This window comes from Piliocolobus tephrosceles, chromosome 10 (genome assembly GCF_002776525.5).
Source record: "Piliocolobus tephrosceles isolate RC106 chromosome 10, ASM277652v3, whole genome shotgun sequence".
Lineage (NCBI taxonomy): Eukaryota > Metazoa > Chordata > Mammalia > Primates > Cercopithecidae > Piliocolobus > Piliocolobus tephrosceles.
Window position 1 is genome coordinate 107,006,144 of NC_045443.1, and position 22,346 is coordinate 107,028,489.

Consider the following 22,346-nt stretch of genomic DNA (forward strand, 5'->3'; position numbering starts at 1 on the left):
GGTCTCAGACTCTTGGCCTCAAGTGATTCTCCCTCCTTGGTCTCCCAGAACATTGAAATCTGGGTTTTGGAGTTTTGTTGTTGTTGTTGTTGTTTGTTTTTTTGTTTGAGACAGAGGTGCAATCTAGGCTCACTGCATCCTCCGCCTTCTGGGTTCAAGCGATTCTCCTGCCTCAGCCTTCCAAGTAGCTGAGATTATGGGCACACACCACCACACCTGGCTCAATTTTTCGTATTTTTAGTAGAGACGGGGTTTCACCATGTTGGTCAGGCTAGTGTCGAATTCTTGACCTCAAATGATCCGCCTGCCTCAGCCTCCCAAAGTGCTGGGATTACAGGCATGAGCCACCGTGCCCAGCCTTGAAATCTGGCTTTTATGCACTACTTCCTAACTTTTTTTGATTGGCAACTAATTAAAGCTCCTCAAAACAAAACAAAAGGCCATGTGGGTGAAACTGAACATATGTGTGGGGCAGATTTGGCCTGGGGCCTACATTCCAGGCTTCTGGCCTATGTGGTCATCTCAACAGCCTCTACCACTTTGGCCTCCTTTGAATCAAAGAAGAGGGAAGAGAATGTAAATCTCAGTGAAGAAATGGTCCAGAAAAGTAAGAAAACATTTTCCTTTTTAGGTTCATCAAGGGATTCATCAGTCGCAACAAACCCCTCTGTCCTGATAACGAGGAATTTATCGTGTTTGTGCGGAAGAATTACATTTTGAATCTCCGGTATCACCTTCCAAAGACTGTCCTGGACAAGAGCTGGCTGAGGCCTCCTGGCATCTTGGAAAATGTAAGGGCTAATATGGGATTTCCAGTGTTGTAAGTAACACGGGCACTGACGAAGCTTAACTCTCATATGTCTTTGTGCTGCCTCCCTTTGGCTTGAAAGGGCTGCCCTGGCAAAGCCCTTCTTCCCAAGGATGCTGCACAAGAAATTGAACTTAGAACTCGTGACGTCCTTACTAACATTATAAAGCCACTGGAGGTTGTTTGAACAGAGCACTTTTTTTTTTTTTTTATTTTTTTTTTGAGATGGAGTCTTGCTCTGTCACCCAGGCTAGACACAGTGGCGCAATCTTGGCTCACTGCAACCTCCACCTCCCAGGCTCAAGTGATTCTCATGGGTCAGCCCCCTGAGTAGCTGGGATTATAGGCACCCGCCACTACGCCTAGCTAATCTTTGTATTTTTACTAGAGACGGGGTTTTGCCATGTTGGCCAGGCTGGTCTCGAACTCCTGACCCCAAGTGATCCGTCCACCTCAGCCTCCCAAAGTGCTGGGATTACGGGTGTGAGCCACCATGCTCGGCTGACAGAGCACTTTCAAATGGTTTCTATTCTTGACGTAGCCTACGTAGAACGGCATCTCTCAAGAGATGGTCTGAGGACCCTCTGTGTCTGGAACTTAGAGGTGGGGCTGTTCTAAGATTCCTGGGCTCTACTTGGGACCCACTGAGTCAAAATCTCCAGGAATCTCATTATAGCCAGTTCTGCAGGAAAGTCATAAACATATTCAAGTTTGAGAATCATTAGTTAAGCAACAGCAAAAAGTTGGGAGAGGATCTGGTTAGCTGCTCTGACTATAAAATATAAAATATTAACACTGTGCTTGAAATCAAACTGAATCCAGCAGTGTTTTTTTAAAAGCTTCATTTTGATTGCCACAGCCCCAGACAGGGAGTGAGTGAGGCAAGTGGAAAGAAGTATGTTCTCCACACAGGCATCAGATCTGCTCAGGAAAATGTGCGTGAGGAGCCTGGTGCAGAAGTACTGTCGGGGGATCACAGCTGAGCGGAAAGCAATGGTAGGACATGATGTCTGCGGTGGCAGGTGGTGGAGGGGGTGAGAGTGGGTCCTGAGTGTCAGTCCTCCTCATCCACCATTTCACCTATAAGCAGGGGGTCATGCTGGTTCCATGCTTTGAAATGTTCAAGATAATTGCAGGTAGACCAGCAGAGAGCCCTGGATGAATGCCAGCGGTTACTGTAGTCAGCATGGCTCCCTTTGTTACCACGGGAAAACGATCGCAATGGCTCCTGCCATTCATCCACGGGAGCAGAGAACGTAGACCCCTTTCTGCTGGAGATCTGTTTTTCACTGTGCTGATCTGTGGGTCTTTTGCATAAAGGGTACTATTTCAGGGTTTGTGGCCTTTCTCTGTTGGAATTACTCAACTCTGCTGCTACAGTGACAAAGCAGCCATGGACAATGTGTGCATGAATAGCATGGCTCTGTCCCAATAGAACGTTACTTACAAAAATGGACAGCAGGCTGAGTTTCGCCTGCAGGCTGTGGTTTCCCAATCCCTGATCTACAAGAAACTGCTCTGGAAACTCTGAAAAATCTACTTTCAGGAAGGTAGTAAGGGAACAAGCAGAAATGTCAACCCAGTCTCTATCAACATGACTTTTAGGGCATTTTGGCCAAAGCCAGGAAGGTGTTCTGACTTGTATGCTCCAGGGTAACAAGGCTCCCACAGTTTATCCAGCAAAGGATGTGACATCAATGGGTCTAGAGCTCCACTATCCCAAAGAAGCCTGTGGCTACCATTTTTATACTTTCAATTGTGTATTACCAGATGCAGCAAAAGGTAGTTACAAGTGAAATCTTCAGGGGAAGGAAAGACGGCTACACAGAAAGTTTAAATCAACCCTTTGCCAACAGTCGGATAAGTAAGTACGTTTCCCAGCCTATGTATTTGGCTTTCCAATTCTAAAAGGAGTCAAAAGGTGGGGTGCGGTGGCTCATGCCTGTAATCTCAGCACTTTGGGAGGCCAAGGTGGGCAGACTGCCTGAGCTCAGGAGTTCGAGACCAGCCTGGCCAACATGGCGAAACCCCATCTCAACTAAAATACAAAAATTAGGAGGGTGTGGTGGCATGCACCTGTAGTCCCAACTACTCGGGAGGCTGAGGCAGGAGAATCGCTTGAACCCAGGAGGTGGAGGATGCAGTGAGCCGAGATCATGCCACTGTACTCCAGCCTGAGAGACAGAGCAAGACTCTGTCTCCAAAAAAAATAATAATAATAAGTCAAAGGAAGATGCTCAACTCTGCAGCATTTCCTGCTATTTCCCCAGCTGAGATCTTGGCACAGAGGTGCATAACAAAGCTAGCAGATACCAGTGACTTTCCACAGGATTGGTATTTTAGTGATGATTCATGGCCTTCTGGTTCCCTCTCTAGATGAAGGAGACATTAATCCCAAAGTGCTTCAGCTAATTAGCCATGAGAAAATCCAGGTAAGGCGATGTGTGTCCTCAGTCTCACACAGGATTCCCTCATCAAGTCTAACAGCAGGGTCAGCTTTCTCCACAAAGGGCGCACTATTTAAATGCAGGGGCAGCTGGGCAGCCAGGGCTCTCAACCGTGAGGCTTTGGGTATTAACTAAGATGATGGGGAACAAGTGATGATTAGATAATGGCTGCTGTTCTCATGATCCCCTCGTCACCCTAGAAACTGTCTTGGTTTGCTTTCCAACACAATTGAGTGAAGTGTAGCCGTGAACTTAATCATGAAACACCCCCGTATTGGCGAGACGCAGTGTGCCACAGTGCCTGGGCGCTGACGCTGGCTTTGAACGCAGCAGCCGTGAGATCCTGGGCAGGTCACTTAAGCTCTTGGTGCCTCTGATCTTCTGTGAATGAGGATAATGGGGTTACTGAGAGTATGAATGAGTTGGTGGGTGAGAGGCGCTCAGGCTGCTGCCTGGCACACAGCAGCAGGTGCAGTCCTGGTGATCGTGTGTGCCAGTGTCTGCTCTGTCCCACTTTTTTTTTTTTTTTTTTTGGTTCCCTGGGGAATATTGGATTACACTGTGGCTGTGAAAGTTTTCATCTCTGACCATCAGAGCAGACCTGCAAGGCAGGCAGCCATAGCCTTGACTTCCTCAGAGGGCAACGCAGCTAGGCAGAGCTAGGAATTAAACTCGCCACCATACAGAAAGCCAGAAAAAAAATATTATATATATATATATATAATTTTATGTATATATATTTTTATAAATCTATTTGAGCTTCTCTGGCTTGACATCACTTTACTGGGGTCTGAGTAGCAAGAAACTCAGTACTCTGCCCCGCCTCCCCGCCATGAAGTCACCTTCCCCTTGTAGTATGGTGTCCCGGTCATTAAATATGACAGAAAAGGCTTCAAAGCACGGCAGCGGCAACTCATTCTAACTCAGAAAGCAGCTTACGTGGTGGAACTTGCCAAAATCAAGCAGAAAATAGAGTACTCAGCTCTCAAAGGTAAGAAGTGGGCAATCTTAAAACAATGCACTGAGTTGACTCAACTACTAGAAAGGCCAGTCATGAAGCTCCCAAATGGGAAACACAAGTGTAGGGTGCCCATAAACCCCGGGCTAGCGATGCACACCTCTAGTCAGCTACTGGAAGGCTGAGGCAGGAGGATCACTTGAGCCTGGGAGTCTGAAGCTGCAGTGAGCTGTGACTGCGCCACGCACTCCAGCCTGGGTGGCAAAGTGAGACTCTGGCTCCAAAAAAAAACCCCCAAAAACCAAAAAAACAAAACAAAAAAACCATCTGCCCTCCTCCCCTGGCGTTGCCCAGCCTGGACTGCACCCCTTATTCTGGCATAAATATTAACAGCACCACTTTACTCAAGTACCCAGATTGGGCAATAGTCTTCTTCCACGGTGATCGGAGCCCACTAGCAGGCTGATTTCTAAAGTATGCCCTTCATCCTTCTGGGCCCAGCTAGGAGAATGAAGCATGGGGTTGGGCAGCCCCTGGGCGTATCTCTTCTTCTCTGTACTCATGTCAAGCTCTCTAGTTCCTGGCTCCTAACTCTGGATCTTTCTTAAGGTGTCTCCACCAGCAATCTGAGAGACGGAATCTTAGTCATTCATGTTTCACCAGAGGACAAGCAAAAGGTAATTATCAGCCACCAGTCTCTACTAAAAGACAGAAACGATACACTGCCAAAATGTTAAGTTGACCACCATGAAACTTGTCTGTCGGTGTGTCTGTTTCTAATACTGAAATTATGCCTTGTCTCCTCCCCACCCCAGGGGGACGCCGTTTTGCAGTGTGGACACATGTTTGAAGCAGTTACTAAACTCGTCATGCTGGTTAAGAAGGAGAACATTGTCAATGTTGTTCAAGGAAGGTAGGTGGTTTCATCGTCAGCTCAGGAAGTAATTCAATGTCACAGTGTTTAAGACCGAGCATGGTGGCTCATGCCTGTAATCCAGCACTTTGGGAAGCTAAGGCGAGCAGGTAACTTGAAGCCAGAAGTTCAAGACCAGCCTGGCCAACATGGTGAAACCCCATTTCTACTAAGAATACAAAGATTATTTGGGCTTGGTGGTACACGCCCGTAATCCCAGCTACTCGGGAGGCTGAGGCACAAGAATCACTTGAACCCAGGTAGCGGAGGTTGCAGTGAGCCAAGATCACACCACTGCACTCCAGCCTGGGCAACAGAGCTAGACAATGTCTCAAAAAAAAAAAAAAATTATTACAGATCAGGGAAGATACAAATATTTTCACTCCTGGTTGCCTCCTGCTTCCAACATAATCAAGCACCATCTCTACCAGTAAGGGGTGAGAAAAAAGCCTCTAGTGTTACATCCTCGCCCCCTCCCAAAAAGAACTTTTTTCCGTCTTCATCCCTGTGATCTTGGGTTCCAGAGAAATGAAGTCAGTGAAGGCAGGATATGCTGGAGAGCTGTTTCTTTTCCCTCATCCCGTGCTGTTCCAAGTTTTAACAACCAGAGGAGCACATTTGTAGGTGGAATAAGGAGAGAGAGTTGAGTGCTTTGAAATGTGTTGTCTTTGTGTTGCTGTACCTCTGAGGGAATACTCAGCCCCTCAGAGCTTCAGCGTGACATGGAAGTAGTTCCGCAGACATCACACTGGCCCTCTGAAGAACTGAATGTGCTCAGTTGATTTCACGGTAACTACAGAAACATGTAGGTTACCCAGCTGTGGCAACAGCATTCTTCCTTTCCTCAAATATGCTATAAAACACTGTAATAAAACAGGAATTTGATCTTGAAATTAGTAGAATTTCATAAGTGAATTTCTTTTGCAGACCAAAGGTTGAGAGAAGAAAATACAGTATGTCAGTAATGTGTCACTTTGTGTATTTTAAGTTTACAGTTTTTTATTAGTCCGGGAAAAGAAGGCACAATAGTTTTCGACACTGGACCGGAAGAACAAATCTGTAAAAATAAAAATGGACAATTAACAGTGGTGAGTGGCCGTCTCTGGGAGGGAAGTAAGCCGTTTTATAGAATATAAGTTAAAGTTCTACCAATTTCAGTCCTATAGATTGACTGGATTCATAAGCTATTAATAGTTCGTTTCTGCCCTCTATTCCTAATTCTACATCTGTAAGACAGGAAGAAATTGATACAGAGATATATACGTCTAAACACTGAATGAGAAAAGAAGAAAAGCTGACCATCGTTAAGTTGTCAGGGAACCAGAAACTGACATAAGACACTTCTCAAATAGCAGAATCTACCTTTTCACTGGATGAAGGCTTTATGCTTATTACAGTGGCTATCCATAACTTCCCTCCACAATGAAATCAATGCGCTTGTGTCCCAACCAGATACTAAGACTTAATTGGTTGGAGGTGTGGCTTGGGCTTCAGGATGCAAGAAAATATAAACGTAAGAAAAGTATGTAAGAAATATATAAAAAATATGTAAGAAAATATAAACTCGCTTTTTGGGAATACATGTGTCAAAGGCTGCCCATGTTAATACCTTTGGTATAAAACGGGGTCTAACAAGCACAGAGGTTTGGGAACCATGGCTATGCTGGAGAGAAGTCTAGCCTGAGCACACAAGTATGCTGCCTTCCCTGACTGTGCCCATACTGGGCTGCTGGGCTGAGCGTCCCAGTGGTCCTCGCTGGCAGGTAGTACATGGAGCTTGTTTTGATCCAGTTTTGCTGAAAAACGACATGTTAAAAGCAGAGGGGGCTATATCTTTAAAATGTTTCTTGTATTATACAAAGAATTTTGATACAAATTAATTTAAAAATGGTCTGTGAACATGGAGTGTCTCATACACATTTAAATTTAAGTGGACTTACCTATAAAGTCATTTTGCAGGCCAGGTGCGGTGGCTCACACCTGTAATCCCAGCACTTTGGGACGCCGAGATGGGCGGATCACCTGAGGTCAGGAGTTGGAGACCAGCCTGGCCAACATGATGAACTCTGTCTCTACTAAAAATACAAAAAGTAGTTGAGCATGGTGGCGCATGCCTATAGTCTCAGGGAGGCTGAGGCTGCAGTGAGCTGAGATGGCACCGCTACACTCCAGCCTGGGTGATAGAGTGAGACTCTGTCTCAAAAAAATAAAATCATTTTGTAGATTAAAAAATAATTGCCCCTAGACACAATGATCTCCTTTGGGGACAAGTTAAAATAAGGACCATTTTGGATGTAGACTATAAGGTGTCTTTTTAGTTTACACGCTGTCTTAAAAGTGACACCCTGGAGACTGTGTCTCTCTCCTCTGGAGTCACATGGAGGCTGTCTTCCTCCCTGACTGGTTCTGGCTGAAGAGGCGGACAGGCCTCCATGCGCCAGTTTCTAAGTCTGGCTTGTCTCATGGGAGGTGGCACTGGCTTCTCACAGGCCCTCCACACCCCCCTTGCTCATGGTGACAGTTGAGGTGATAACTGTTTCCTTTTGAGCAAAGGGAGGGGGGCAGGGCTGTAAACTGAAGTGTGACTCTCTCCCAGGTGTCGGTCAGGAGGAAGTCCTGATAGAGGATGACATCTGACCTCGACCACCGCCATTTTTGCTCCACCTGAGGAAATCACAGGGGAAGCAGGGATTGGATCCAGTTGGCTACCTCTTGAAGGAACCAGGCCCGCAGCACTAACGGATCACATCTGAAGAAACTAAGGGGGGGTTAGGCCAAAGCCTAACCCCAGCTTCTCAGCTGCCCCGTGGCACCTTATTAAATTGTCACCTTCTGGACGCAGACCCCAGGTCACCCAAAGGCATGATTCTAAACACCCTCGACAGGACCTATGTTTAATGGGCACTCCAACGTGTCATTAGAGGGTGGGCAAGATTCTCCACCTCCGTCAAGCTGCCCCGAGACATGATGCAATCCTGTGTACAGTAAGTTCTCAAGTAACATTTCATTATGTTGATAAGACATGTGATTCCTGGGCAAGGCCACTGTCTGGGTGGAGTCTGTACGTTCCCCCCATGTCTCTGGGTTTCTTCTGGGTGCTCTGGTTGCCTCCCACGTACCCAAGGTGTATGTGTCAGGTGAACTGGTGTGTCTATGCAGTGCCAGTCTGAGTGAGCGTGGGTGCGTGAGAGAGCCCCGTGAGAGGAGGACATCCCGTCCAGGGTGGGTCCCGCCTGGTGCCCTGAGCTGCTGGGACTGGGCTCTGGCCATCTGCAACCCTGAACATGCAGGTTGGAGAATGAATGAATACCAATTTTATTGTAAAATAAAAATGGATATAAAGCATATGAGCACACAAATGGCCAATAAATGCCACAGTGCAAAAGCATGTAGGGAGCCCGTCACACTTGTAACTGGGGAGGGGCTCCTTATAATTTCCCCTTTGCAAGCATTTATTCACTGATTGATGCGGCCACCGCTATAACCACCCTCACTCATTCACCAACACTTAGGTAATGATCTTATTTTTAATTTAATTAAATATATGTGTAGCTCATTTATTTCAGTGTTTAATATGAGAAGTGCTTTGGTCTTTATTTAGAAGTTGGGTGATGTTTTTGTGCCCAGCAACATGCTGTGGGAATTGAACTCTTGTTTCAATCCATTAGCCTCATGGTTTTGCTTCAAGTCTCAGCTTCCAAGAACCTCTCAATGACTTACTGTGCATGGTCTGAGACTAAAGGAAATTTCCTAAAGCTGCAAAATTTGAATTTCGCTTTAAATAAATGGAACTCAGATGTGTCAAGGGATTGGGTTTGGTGAACTGAAGCCGTCTGCCCCACAATAGTAAATCAGTGGTAACACCAGCTGATTCACCCTTTTTTCACGAGGCAGGCAGCCTTTGACCCCAAGACTTCCTTTTGGTGTTTGACTTCAAACACTACAGAAACATGACTCATCTTTCCCTTCCACCCCGAGCGACTTTAAGGGGGTGAGGCAGAACATGGGGGCCCTGCCTTTGTTGTGAACCACATTTTAGGGGTCCAGTTATGCTGGGCATGTCTGAAAAGACCCAGAAAACAAGCATTTTATGACTTTTATTTTACATGTCCACAAATGTCTGCACAACATACAGTGGCTACATCTAAAACTTTGAGCATTTTTTTATAGCACAAAGGGACGGAAAGGTTAATGACACACTGAACTGTATTACAGTGACTTTGGGTAGAGCCCTAAAGACAGCACACGCTCCAGAGGGAGGGCTGAGTGTTGTTCACACTCGGGTCCTGAATCGCTGTTGTAAGGTACAAAGACACACTTGAACTGGGGAATGGGGTCCCCACACAGTGATTCCTCCCACAGGAGGGTGACAGAATATGCCAGGAATTGTCTCGGACATGGGCCCCAGTCACCACAATCAAATGGCTTATTTAAAACAAACAAACAAACAAAAAAACCTTGATTACAACACACCAAAGCTGTTCCAATTAGTAAAAAAATTGTAGTTACTACATTGCAGTGAAACCTGACTCTTTACCAAATCTTGGGCCAATGTTTTACTTGGCTAGTGCTTACATTATAAATATTGGTTTTTGCCCTTAGTGCGAACATAAGAAAAATCAGTTCCTTGTATACTCAGTAACAGAGCTTGGACCAGCCAATGCTGTCTGTTCACTCATGGCTATAATGCAGCCAACAGAATTTGTTCACCATGGAATGTTTTATAAACCTGTTCATATTCCAGAGAGACAAAGACTCAAAACTACAGGTGCAAAGTTGGAGAAAAAGTGAGAGTAGAGAGAGCTGCCAGAAACACTAGCTCATTAGGCATAGAGGCCACAGCAAATCAAATTGTTCCACAAACTCATTCTTCATACAAACATTTAAAAAACTACGCAGCCAGGTGCGGTGACTCATGTCTGTAATCCCAGCACTTTGGGAGGCCAAGGCGGGCAGATCACGGGGTCAGAAGTTCGAGACCAGCCTGGCCAACATGGTGAAACCCCATCTCTACTAAAAATACAAAATGAGCCGGGCATGGGCTGGCGGGTGCCTGTAATCCCAGCTACTCGGGAGGCTGAGGCAGGAGAATCGCTTGAACCCGGGAGGCAGAAGTTGTGGTAAGTGGAGATCGTGCCACTGCACTCCAGCCTGGCCGACAGAGCAAGACTCCACCTAAAAAAAAAAAAAAAAAAAAAAAAAAAAAAAAAATTTATACAATGGCTTTTCCATTTTCAGGGCCGATATTCACTTCGACTTTCTAAAAAAGCTCAACCCAAAAGGCAGGGTCGGTATTTAAAACTTAAACAGTATAAAATCTTTATGAAACATTATTTTGTAAGCCCTCTTTCCTTAGCACTTAATAAAATCCAAATGGCCTAATATAAAAGTTTCTCACACGACAGTTTAAAAAGCGTCTGCCCAATACATGATTTTGACATTCAGTCATGATTGTTTCCAAGTTTTATTGTAGGCTTTGCTGTTGGATACAAAATGAAGGCATACAACTGTCACAGGCAGGGCAGTACGTACAAAGTCTAAGCTGTAAAAACCGTTTGAAAATATAAACTCGCTTTTTGGAATATATATGTCAAAGGCTGCCCATGTTAATACCTTTGGTATAAAACGGTAACGATTCCCTTGACAAACCCATTCATCGCCTGACACACATTCACATCTCCTGGTAACTACTCTACCTAGTCTAGTCTCAACCACCCCTGTCAGTCACGACTCACTCCTGTTCCTTTGCAGGCGCAGAGGAGCCTGGGAGGTAGGTCACTGAGAACACCTGTCCTACACGGGTGCTGCACCCAGCCGGGCTCCAGCAGGGGCCACCTGTGCCCCACAAGCACACGTCCCCACCCACAGTCGCACACATCCCTTAAACATGAACACAGACACAAAGCAGACCCAAAGGTATCTACCTACCCGCACATCCTCAACCTGTTCACTGCTGGCCACTCTACACTGTGTAAAGACAAGGGGTCCATGTTTCCAGCAGGTAAAGCTCCTTGGGGCTGCTGGTGTGAGGGTGTCCCTGCCTGGATGCCAGGCTAGGAGGAAAAAGGGTCTGGGCCACACTGAATTTCTAAGCCAACTGACTTAGAAAGTTAGCCCAGCTTCATGGGGAAGGAGGCTGAAGAGGAGTGGGATCCCAGGGAGGGGTAGTTTATGAGCTATGCCTGTCACAGGGTCAGATGGCCTTCCTGGAGTGGAAAGGTCAACCAGGAGAACAACTGGAAGGGGCTGGAGTTGGGGAAAACCAGAAACAAAGCTGGACCCTTACTGCCATGGAAAGCTCTGCTCCTACGCAGACACGTGGGGTCCCAGTGAGCACCAGGCCAAAGACCAGCCCAAGGTGGCCAAAGGCTTTCTCCCTAAACAAAACCTTGCACCCAAAGTTGCACTGGTCACAACGATTTAGATGCTCATTCAGCCACATTTCCACTGCCACAAGCTGCAATTATCAACAAGCTCTAGGCCCAAAGCCACAAGGCAGAAAGCACTTCTAGCAAAGCGGTGAGGATTGTGTCTGGGCCAAACACACAGGAACCAGGAGTGGACCTGCTGGGGCTGGAAGATTATGAAATAGGAAGCAGGGAGCTCAGATACCTCTGGTGGCCTCCAACTGCAGAACAACTCTCAGAATTGTCAAACTGAACCCTTAAGGGAGTGTCACCCAAAAATCCCATATAGGAAGTCGACACCCACAAAAATAAATACTGCAAACAAAAGTTCTCACATACACTTCACACTCATTCATACTTTTCCTCTGAGAACCGAGAAAGCCTGGCTCCAAAGAGTCTCAGATTCTCATGAAAAGTAGAGATCTTAGACACAGCTTGTCCAAAGACAGGGGTCATACGCCTGGGTCAAGACAATCAATTTGCCTTGTCAAGCAATACCAAAATAATCATCTGGCTTGTTACAAAAGTATCTCCAGGCTCCAAGGGAAGCAGAAGGGGCCCGGCAGCCTGCACAGGATCTGGGTGTAGCACGGCAGGGAGTGGGGGCGGTGAGAGAAGGGCGGCTCGGTCTCTTGCCTGCTCACTGGTGGAGGTGGGCCCGGTCGTCCGGGCGCTTGATGTGGATCCGCCGCACGCGCTCGATCCGCTCCCGCTCCCGCTCCTCGTCCTCGTCCAGGTGGTGGGAGCGCCCTGCCGCCCCGCCTGTGGCCTCCAGGAGCGCATTGTCAGGTCCCCGGCCGTCCTGGGCCTCATAGAGCAAAATGTTCAGGGTCTCCTCATAAATCCGGGCTTCGGGAAACTCCACCTGTGTTCCCACAAAATACAAGGCAGGTAAGTTAATGGCCCACACTCTCTGCCAACACCTGGACTTTAAGCAGGGCCGCCAGACTAAATCAGGCCCCTGGGATTCCGCTGAAGGCCACCAGTATTATTTTTAAATAAACGGATATTTTCAATGGCAACACTTACGTGTGGCGCTAAATGCACAGAAAATCAAGGGGATGCAGAGAAACAGGTCTCCCTGCCCCTAGTTTCCCTTCTTAAAGGTACAGTTTCTCATCATTTCACTCCCTTAAAGATTCTGTGCATGTAAATATGTGTACATATATTTATTCACACACTCCAAACAACACACAAGGTGGCCCACCACACACACTTGTACATGTCTTCCTCTTGTCCCAAACTTAACCTAGAGATCATTCTGTATCAAGGAAATATAAACACGACAATGCAATTAACCATACTTGGATGGACGTTTAGGTCAGTGCTAATATGCTTCTCCTAACAGAGCTGCAACCTTGCACACAAGTCCTTCCACACCTTAAAGCAGTCTCTAAAGCAGTTTTTTGTACAGGGTCCAGCTGGGGACCCCCACGAAATGGACATGAGCCCCCCTCCTTGGCAAATCCTTGTGTTTGCTCATTGCCCTTCAGGGTTAAGGTGTGATGAACAGGAAGAGGGCCACATAAGCAGGTCCCACACATTTGATCAGACTAGACTCCACTTTCAGGGTAGAATTCAGAGGTTCCAGTTCTGGGAAAAATGGAGCAGGCACACTCTACCCCGTCTTCCTCACTGACACTACAAAGCCAGGAGGGGATGCACCAGCAGCTAACTGTGGACTCAGAAGTAAATCGTGGCAGGTGGAGGGGGGAACGACAGAATTTGGAGTAACGCCCAACCGTGAGTTTATTGTTTGCCACTGCCAGCACTGATGCAACCTGAAACCCTGAAATGGCACCAGGACAGAAGACCTCCGGAAGGTCTCGAGTGGCCAGGGAGGCCATCGAGTCTAACAGCAGAGAGGCTGGAAGGAAATCCTGGTTTTCTTTCCTTTTTTTTAGATATGGGCTCTGGCTAATGAAGCTTTAAAATTTTAAGACTTATTTTTAGAGCTTAATAAGGAGCAAGGGGATTTAGAGACCACATGGTCTGATCCCAGCTGTTTCCAGATTGGCAGACCAGGTTCAGGGGCGGCGTGTTCTTGTGTTTGTGAAGCTGGTTAGGGGCAGAGCCAGGATGGGAAGCCAAGGGCCTCTTTCTTTTCTCTTTTTTGTTTTGAGAGAGCGTTGCTCTGTCACCCAGGCTGGAGTGCAGTGGCACAATCATAGCTCACTGCAGCCTTGAACTCCTAGGCTCAAATGATTCTGCCACCTCAGCCTCCCCAAGTAGTTGAGACTATAGGCATGCATCACCATGCCCAACTAACTTTTTTTTTTTGAGACGGAGTCTCACTCTGTCGCCCTAGCTGGTGTGCAGTGGCGCAATCTCGGCTCACTGCAAGCTCCGTTTCCTGGGCTCAAGCCATTCTCCTGCCTCAGCATCCCAAGTAGGGATGCTGGGATACAGGTGCCCACCACCACGCCCTGCTAATTTTTTGTAGTTTTTAGTAGAGACGGGGTTTCACCATGTTAGCCAGGATGGTCTTGATCTCCTGGCCTCATGATCCGCCCGCCTCGGCCTCCCAAAGTGCTGGGATTACAGGCGTCAGCCACCGCGCCCAGTCACCCAACTAACTTTTAAAATTTTTTTGTAGAGATGGGTGTGATGATATGTTGCCCAGGCTGGTCTTGAACTACTGGGCTTAAATGATTCTCCCACCTCAGCCTCCCAAGTAGTTGAGACTACAGGCACACGCCACCATGCCCAGCTATTTCTTTTTAAATGCTTGGTAGAGACAGGGCTGTTGCTATGTTGCCCAGGCTGTTCTTGAACTCCTGGACTCAAACAATCCTTCTGCTTTAGCCTCCCAAAGTGTGGGATTACAGGTGTGAGCCACCATGATCAGTCCTTTTCTTTATTTTCTTGCACCCAGACCTGAGCATTCCTGTGGCAGCAACCAGAGCCTGCAGGAGTCAAAACTCTGAGGGAAGGAACCTTCTTTTCTGATGAGAAGAGCTGTGGTCTCAGCAGGATTGGGTGAATCTGGTTGCTTTTTCTATCTTCATGCTGCTGGGCCCAAAATATAGGCACGGTTACAGAAAGTAGGTGGCAAAGCGGGAATAACTAAGCCCCCAGCTTTCTGGCTGGCTGACCAGAAAAGGGGACTCCAGGGAAGCTTAGAGAACTGCGGAGATTACAAAGGAAGAGGAGCTTGAGAAGCAACCTGTGAAGTTGTATATGAACTCCTAGACCCACACTCAGCTGCAAGATCTGCCCCTAAACCGCATAAGCAGACCTCAAAGAACTGAATGCTGCAAGAGATACTGCCCAGGAGAGACAGGCCACTGCGTGGCACACAGCTGGGACAGATTTGAAGGCTGTGAAAACCAAACTGTCATTGCAACTACAAACTACAGAAGGCTGGTTAGAGCTTGCAGCCTGAGCCCAACTGGGTCAACTGCCTGCTAAAACAAAAACATCAATGTTCTCCCTAGGATTTAAACAAGGCCTGGAGCCCTTTAACAATATTCAAAATGTTTAGGATACAATCAAAATTTCTCAATACACAAGAACCAAGACATTCTCAACTCCTGTGGGAAATAACTCACAGATGCCAGTGCCAAGATGACACAAGGTTTTGGAATTACCTAAGACCTGGCAGCAGCTATTATTAACATGTTCCAGTAAGTAAGGGTTAGAGCAAATGGAAACAAAGGGAGTCTCAGCAAGGAGATAGAAAAACCAAATAAGCACTCGAGAACTGACAAATACAATAACCAACAGCCCCAAACAAAAACACAACTTCCCAGTAAGGCTCAATAATGGAGTGGAGATGAGAGAGGAGAGTCAAGTGATAAGGGCTGGGCGCAGTGGCTCATGCCTGTAATCCCAACACTTTGGGAGGCCAAGATGGGGGGATCACTTGAGGCCAGGAGGTTGAGACCAGCCTGGGCAACATAGTGAAACCCAGTCCCTACAAAAATAAATAAAATGAGCCAGGTGTGGTAGCATGCACCTGTGGACCCAGCTACTCAGAAGGCTGAGGCAGGAGGATCACTTGAGCCCAGGAGTTCAAGGTTGCATTGAGCTATGATTGCGTCACTGTATTCAAGTCTGGGTGATGGAGCAACACTCTCTCTCAAAACAAAAAGAGAAAAGAAAGAGGCCCTTGGCTTCCCATCCTGGCTCTGCCAATAACTAGCTTTACAAACACAAGAACACGCCGCTCCTGAACCTGTCTGCTAATCTAGAAACAGTTGGGATCAGATCACGTGTTCTCTAAATCCCCTTGTTCCTTATTAAGCTCTAAAAATGAGAAGTCTTAATCTTTTAAAGCTCAATCAATATGATGACTCTCCTCTTAATACCCAAGGGCAGAGGCAGCCCAGGCATATTTTAAAAAATCAAACCATGACAGAATGGGGTCTAACTACAGGAAGAATTCACAGCCCTAAAAAAAACAGTTCACAGGAGAAAAGGGGTATGATGTCTTGCCAATGTGGAGAGAGAGGCAGATGATTCTGGTTTGCCCCCACCCCTGGGATCTTTGAAAGCAAAAAGAACCTCAGTATTTTGCCCTTATCATCTTTTAGGATAATTTTAAAGGCTTAGGAATAAAATATGTTGTCCAATTCATCCTGTGAGTGCTGGGGATGTGGAGCAGATACAGACTGAGTGAGAGTGCCCGAGCTGATGGCCCTTGACGTGGCGTGATGGCACAGGGGAGATCACCACACTATAATTCTGTGTATGGCTTAAATTTTTAATAATAAGTTAAAAAAGAGACTCTGGTTTCTACTTTGTGATGTGATTTTTTTCTCATGTGCTTTTTGTTCGAGGTCAGCTACAGAATCATGCAGAACCGTGTACCCCCAAAAGCTGCAGGGACAGTAATAATGTGAGTAGGGGACCTACAGGCTCAGTCTCCTGAGCCTCCTGTGCGAGGGTGACAAGAGGCATGACCGTCGGCCCACAGCAGACCTGCTGCGTGTCACTGGATAGCCAGATTTCCCTTAGATAGGTTAAAAAAATGACAGAGTGTATGGTGTGAATTAAAAGTTTAAAAAGACAGAAAACCCAATTGCAGAGCCCCAAAAGGGCAGGCAAATTCAATTAAGGAGGGGGCCAGATCTCTAGCAGCACTGTGCAGAGCAATCCAGCTTTGTGGAATGGCACGGTGGGAGAGATCAAAGGACAGGTCAAGCCTACTGGTTTGGAGAGGATGATATAAAAAGAGATCCCCAGAGTCCAGCCCAGTCAGGGAGTCAAGCATGCTTGGAAGGAAGCCAGCAAGGTAGGGAACTAAGGAATGCCAGATGGACCCTACATTTGGCTCTTTGCAGGGCCTAAAAGATAAATATTTTAATGATGATGAGCAGTCACAAGCCAAGCAAAGCATTTTAAAAGCGTTTCCCTCTGTATTGTGCTCAAGTGAAGGGAAGTTCTACAGGTGTATGTTTCAGAACAGCCACTCCAAACTGTCCTCTCGAGGCTCTTACCTTGGTCTGTTTCTTCTCAGTGGCATAGACAATGGAGGTACAACAGACTTCAGCAATCTTCCGGCCCTGACCATAAAAGGACCAGCAGCAGATTTCATCCCCAATGACATCCTTTATGAACAGGACCCTTCCGTTAAAGCGCAGAGACAGCTTATCAAACAGTTCAATGTTTTTCAACATATTGTCATCAGAATTGCTGCAAAAGAGCATTTGATACAGTGACCACAAGCTGGTAAAAACTGCCATCATTTGCCGGGCCCTTCTACATGCAGGGCCTGAGCCCACTTTCTCCACTATCTCATTTCAACCTCACACAAATCCCATGACAAACGCACTCCAATCTCAATCGCTCAAGAAGGAAACTTAGGATCAGAGAAATTAATTGCTCAAGGCTGAACCTAATAAATGGCAGACAGGCCCCCCAAAAGACAGCCCTGGCCCCTAAGCCTGAGTGCTCCTAACCATCGTGCTTGAGTGACAGCCTCTGGGCAGAGGCACCAGGTGGAGGAGAGCGCCTCACCGAGCCCCGCGAGGAGCAGAATGGCACTGCCCAAGGGAGACTCTGTATCCCAGGTCTTTCTAAAGATCTTGAGTAACCTCATTAAATCCTCCCGGCATCCCTCAAGTTCCCGAGTTAGAGCCACATGTTTTCAAGGGCCAAATGGCATTCTAGAAACCTGCATATGTTGCTGGTGGGAATGTAAAATGGTGAGGCCAATTTAGAAAACAGTTTGGCAGGTCCTCGAATGATTAAACCTAGAGTTATCACATGACCCAGCAATTCTGCTCCTAGAGAAATGAAAAACATACGTCCAAAGACTGCATGAATGTTCATAACAGCATTAAAAACAATAGCCAAAAAGTGCAAACAACCCAAATGTCCATCAACTGATGAATGGGTAAAGAAAATGTGGTCCACACTGTGGAATATTATCCTGCCATAAAAGGAATGAAGTATTAATTCATGCTACAACATGGATAAACCCTGAAAACCTCTTAGGTCATCTCACTATGCTCAGTGAAAGAATCTGGTCATAAAAGTCTACATATTGTGCAATTCCATTCATATAAAAATGTCCAGAACAGGCAAATTCATTAAGACAGAAAACAGATTAGTGGTTACCTAGGGCTGAGGGAAAATGGGGAGTGACTGCTAATGAACAGAGGGTTTCTTTTCAGGCAGTGAAAAAGTTCTAAAATTAGATAGTGGTGATGGCCTCACAACATGTGAATATACTAAAAACCACATACTGTGAATATAATAAAAACTGTGTACTCTATAAAGATGACTTTTATGATATGTGTGAATTATAGCTCAGAGTTATACCCCTGTATCCATCTGTCATCTTATCTATCCAGGCAGAGAGGTAGAGAGGGGTCATCCTGATCTGAAGGTACAAAGAGGAGCTGGGTCTGGCTAGTGTGAGTGGAGGTTTTCCTAGTAAATGGAGCTGTCTTTCCCAGCTGACACCTTACCTGGTATATGAGTATTTGTTGTTACTTCTGTTGTAGAGCAACTTCACGGCTGGCTGTGGGTTGTTTCAAAAGAAGAAGACGAAGAATTATTTGGCAGGCAGGTGCAATGAACTACTGGCTTCCCATAGGGCTGGGGCCCTGCGCGGCAGCAGAAGAGGCAGACAAGCGTAGCTTGCTGGCTGGAGAGGGGGACCGCATGACCCAATAGCAGAGGACAAAAGATGACCTGTAGCTTCCCATTGTGAACCCATTCTCAGGCCTCACTCAGGCAATTACACATGTTTTTATTTCAAAAGTTATTCAGAAGAACCTCCATCATTTCTGGTAGCAAAAGAAATTCCACAAGGGTGCCTCCAACATACCTTATTTGAAGTCGCTATAAGTTTTTGTTCTTCCTTGGATGAGGTGATCACAGGGACCTTGCAGAAAGGCTCATAAGTATCTTTGTTCTGCTGGAACAAAACATGCTTTCAGCCTAGGAGGCCTGCCTAGCACTGCATTTTTAAAGCTGACCTGCTGGACAGACAGGCTCTGGCAAGGGGGGATGGGGCAGTCATGGCTGGGAAGAGAGGAGGATTCTTACCACCAATGAACTAGATGAGGGAGACAGGGAGTTGGATTTCCCAGTAAGTCTGCTCTTTGGCTGTGACCATTATAGGCCAGGATGCTGAGTAAATACTAACAATGACGACCATTTTCCACAGCCCAGGAAGCCACTCAAACATAAACCCTTGTCGTAGCAGCTGAAACATGATTTAATCAAATGCTCCTAAAACCCCACTATGATGACTGCAGAGGAATAAAAAAAAAGGATAAACCCCTAAGGGGAAAAAGAATGGGAGAAGTGAAGTCAGCAGACCAGGAAAAAAAAAAAAAAAGTCAAAAACTTGAGGCTGGAAAGGTCACAGGTGAGCGTTAACCAAGGAGAAGGGGAAAGCTGAAACCAGTGGGCGGAAGCACTGGGAAGATCCCCAAATCCATCTCTGTCGCCACGCAGGCAGAAGAAAGGGCAACTTTCCTGCAGTGGTTTGCACAGTAGAGGACAGGGCTGAGCTGCGATTCTGAAAACGGGGGCAGAAGTGAACATCACACTAAGTGACAAGCAACCCCAGCTCCTTCCCCTTCCAGATCCCCAAAGGCAGCCGGCCAGGCCTAGACCCATCAGCAGGAGGAGAGTAGAGGATTGCTCTTCAGGAATACCATCTGTCCCCCAAAATGGCTTACAGATTCTGAGAGCTGGGGGTCCCGCTGAAAAAGTCTGCCTTATCACCCACAATGCAGCCCAGTGGACAAGGACCATACATGCACAAACAAGCTTTCAGAGTCTCATTTTTTCAACAGACAGCCAAGCATCATCAGATTACATGTGAAAAGCCTCTTAAACATGAGAGCAAAACCAAAACAAAGAGAGGAAAAGAGGAGGAGTCAGATAATGAAGGGAGAAGAAAGAAAACAAATAGTATCATCAGACAGATGAGAGCAGATACGGCCTCCTACGAAACAAGACCAGCATGCTGTGGAAAGCAGGGCATTCAGAGAGCAAGAAAAGGCTCTTAGAAAGACGATAGCAGAAATGAAAATTTTGATAGAAGGGTTGAAAATATAAAGGTGAAAAAATAAAACTTCTGAGAAAGTAGAACAAAAGGATAAAGCCAGAGACACTAAGAGGAAAGAATTAGGAGGTCAGTCCTGGAGGTCTAACCTCAGACTAATAGAAACGAGACCCAGGGGCATGTCTCCAAGACAAAGATGAAACAGAACCTCTGATGTGTCTGAACACACCAGTATGAGACCGCTGAGAACATGGGGCTGAAGTAGGAATATATATTTAGACAATCAAGCTAACAAAACAATGAGGCAATCCCTAACTCTGGCAAACTTACAGTTCTAGAAGAAAGAAAATAATCATTGTACACTCTATGGCTTAACTGTCAGCCATATTTATGCGTCATGATGTACACTATGAATTTAACCAGAACTGTGATGAACTGTACCAGGAGAATGGGAGAAGGAAGAGTATGCCTAAGCTTGGTGGGGGTGGAGGTAGGGGCAGTGCGTGAGTTAAATTCTAGTTTTCTATAGTCATGCCAGTAGATAATGTCAAAAACTGAGAATTCAATAAAGAGCAGCACAGGTGAATTATGTGGAAACATAAATGTGAACAGAAAAAACTGCTGAAAGAATTCACAGAGGTTACTGCAGGGGTGAAGGAGAGTAGGAGGGGGTATGGTGGTGTTTTTGATGTTAACCTTGCAGCACTATTTGACTTCTTGAAGGATGCATGTGCATCACTTTTAACAACGTAGTAACAATAAAAAAGGAAATGCTGCAACATTCAGTTAGATCTACAGTGAGTTCAGACTCTCAGAGTAGAGGTGGTGTGCAGCGTTACAGGTACTGGTCCGGTGTGGGGCCAAACACAGACATGTGGTGTTGGGGAGGCCCAAACAAGGGCCTCATGCACACAGACCAGATTCCTACCACAACCCAGACAACCCAAAGGGACACTTCTGATGCTCTGCCACATTGTAACTTTGTTTGAAACAAAGGGGTGTTGGCTATGTCTAGAAGCATTTTGGTTTTGTGGGATTTTACTGTCACCAGACCTGACCCCAATGGTCCTGCTCTGTCCAGCTAAGGAGTGAGGGATGTCTGTCTGTAGAGATTATGCTGAGCTCCCAACAATGACTTTTGGGACTAGAGTAAACCCTAAGATTGGTCCCAAACACTGACCAAGTTTTACACGGCAGGGTTCGCTGCTGAAGGGTTGAGATGTACACATGAGAAGATCCAACAGCATGGGGGCTGCAAGGACCGAGACAGTAGGTGGCCTGCTGTTCCAGGGAGGCCTCTCAGGGGTCACTCTGACTGAAGGAATCGGGCTCCAGGGCAAACTCATTAACTCTCACAACATCTCAGTCAGACAGAAACCGCCCCCATTTTGCAGAGAGGGAAAATGAGGAAGGCAGGTAGGCTTGGTGCCTCTCCACCCATATGGGAAGAAAGGGTGATGCCTACTTGTAGGGCTGCCTGGCACTCTTCCACCAGGCCTTGGACCAGGTAGTACTTGGCTTCTGCTAGCAGCTCCTCGATCTCCCGGCGGCTCTCGGGTAAAGGCACCGCCCCATCTCGAAGGTAGTTGAGTATCGTACCGAAGTGCTTCCCACAGCGGTCAATGAGGATCCAGCCTGCAGGGGGAGGAGGCAGGGGCTGGTTACACGGGCCCTCCTCTCATGGGAGGCCCTGAGCTGAACTGCCCACCTGTCCACTAAGGGCTGAGGAGGCCCCCATAGCCTCCAGGCCCTGCTGACACGGCCACAACCCCAGGTAACCCTGATCTGAGGCTCTGTTGTACATCCTGACTCTTGAGGCCCAAAAGTACACTTCTGAGATACCCTCAAATATCCCTTAGACAAGGACATCCAAGAGGGGCTCGTGTACCACACCTGGGTAAAACAGGGCCAAATGGCCGCATCCCAAGGACAGAAGAAAGACTTCTGGGGTAAAAAATAGCTACTTCCTCTTTCTACAAAGCTTCCCTCAAACTGGCACGTAACAGAGCCATTTCTAAGAATGCACAAGTCTCACCCTTGCAGACTGTGACCTCTGGCTCCCAAGGCCGAGCCCCAGACACTGACCAGCACCAACACAGGAAGTCCTATCCCACAACTTCCTGCAACAAGCACTTAGTGGCTACTGAATGACCAAGACAGACCCCACCCACAAGCAGCTTGGTCAACACGGGGAGACAGAACCAGCTTTTATTGGATATGGAGAAAGGTCCCAACTGCTGACCAAATCCAGGCACTGTGAAACATTCTTGGGGGTGGGGGCCAGGAAAACTCTATTCTGCTGCTCAATGTTCTTTCTAATCTTGTCACTGAGCCGACATTCCT

The 22,346-nt window shown here is 46.8% G+C and overlaps 2 protein-coding genes across 5 annotated transcripts in view; one reads left to right on the plus strand and one right to left on the minus strand.

Annotated features, from left to right (window-relative positions):
* The window catches only part of MYO1H (myosin IH), a 77,114-nt gene extending 68,187 nt beyond the window's left edge, over positions 1–8,927 (plus strand). Inside the window, exons 23-31 of the mRNA XM_026454619.2 lie at positions 632–791; positions 1,721–1,804; positions 2,579–2,672; positions 3,185–3,240; positions 4,111–4,246; positions 4,823–4,890; positions 5,029–5,126; positions 6,115–6,214; positions 7,723–8,927. Of these exons, the coding sequence (XP_026310404.1) occupies positions 632–791; positions 1,721–1,804; positions 2,579–2,672; positions 3,185–3,240; positions 4,111–4,246; positions 4,823–4,890; positions 5,029–5,126; positions 6,115–6,214; positions 7,723–7,746 (820 nt within the window). The 3' untranslated portion in view covers positions 7,747–8,927. The remainder of the gene's footprint in view (positions 1–631; positions 792–1,720; positions 1,805–2,578; positions 2,673–3,184; positions 3,241–4,110; positions 4,247–4,822; positions 4,891–5,028; positions 5,127–6,114; positions 6,215–7,722) is intronic.
* A 281-nt stretch (positions 8,928–9,208) lies between these two features.
* Positions 9,209–22,346, minus strand: part of KCTD10 (potassium channel tetramerization domain containing 10) — a 28,825-nt gene continuing 15,687 nt past the window's right edge. For 2 of the 4 annotated variants that reach the window (XM_023200053.3, XM_023199960.2), the window contains exons 3-7: positions 21,469–21,638; positions 18,813–18,899; positions 18,451–18,503; positions 16,975–17,170; positions 9,209–12,398 (exon numbers count right to left, since the gene is read on the minus strand). In XM_023200053.3, coding sequence (XP_023055821.1) covers positions 12,174–12,398; positions 16,975–17,170; positions 18,451–18,503; positions 18,813–18,899; positions 21,469–21,638 — 731 coding nt within the window. In that variant the 3' untranslated portion in view covers positions 9,209–12,173. Of the gene's footprint in view, positions 12,399–16,974; positions 17,171–18,450; positions 18,504–18,812; positions 18,903–21,468; positions 21,639–22,346 lie in introns of all 4 variants that reach the window. The other 2 variants (XM_023200009.3, XM_023199918.2) reach the window with 1 other exon arrangement.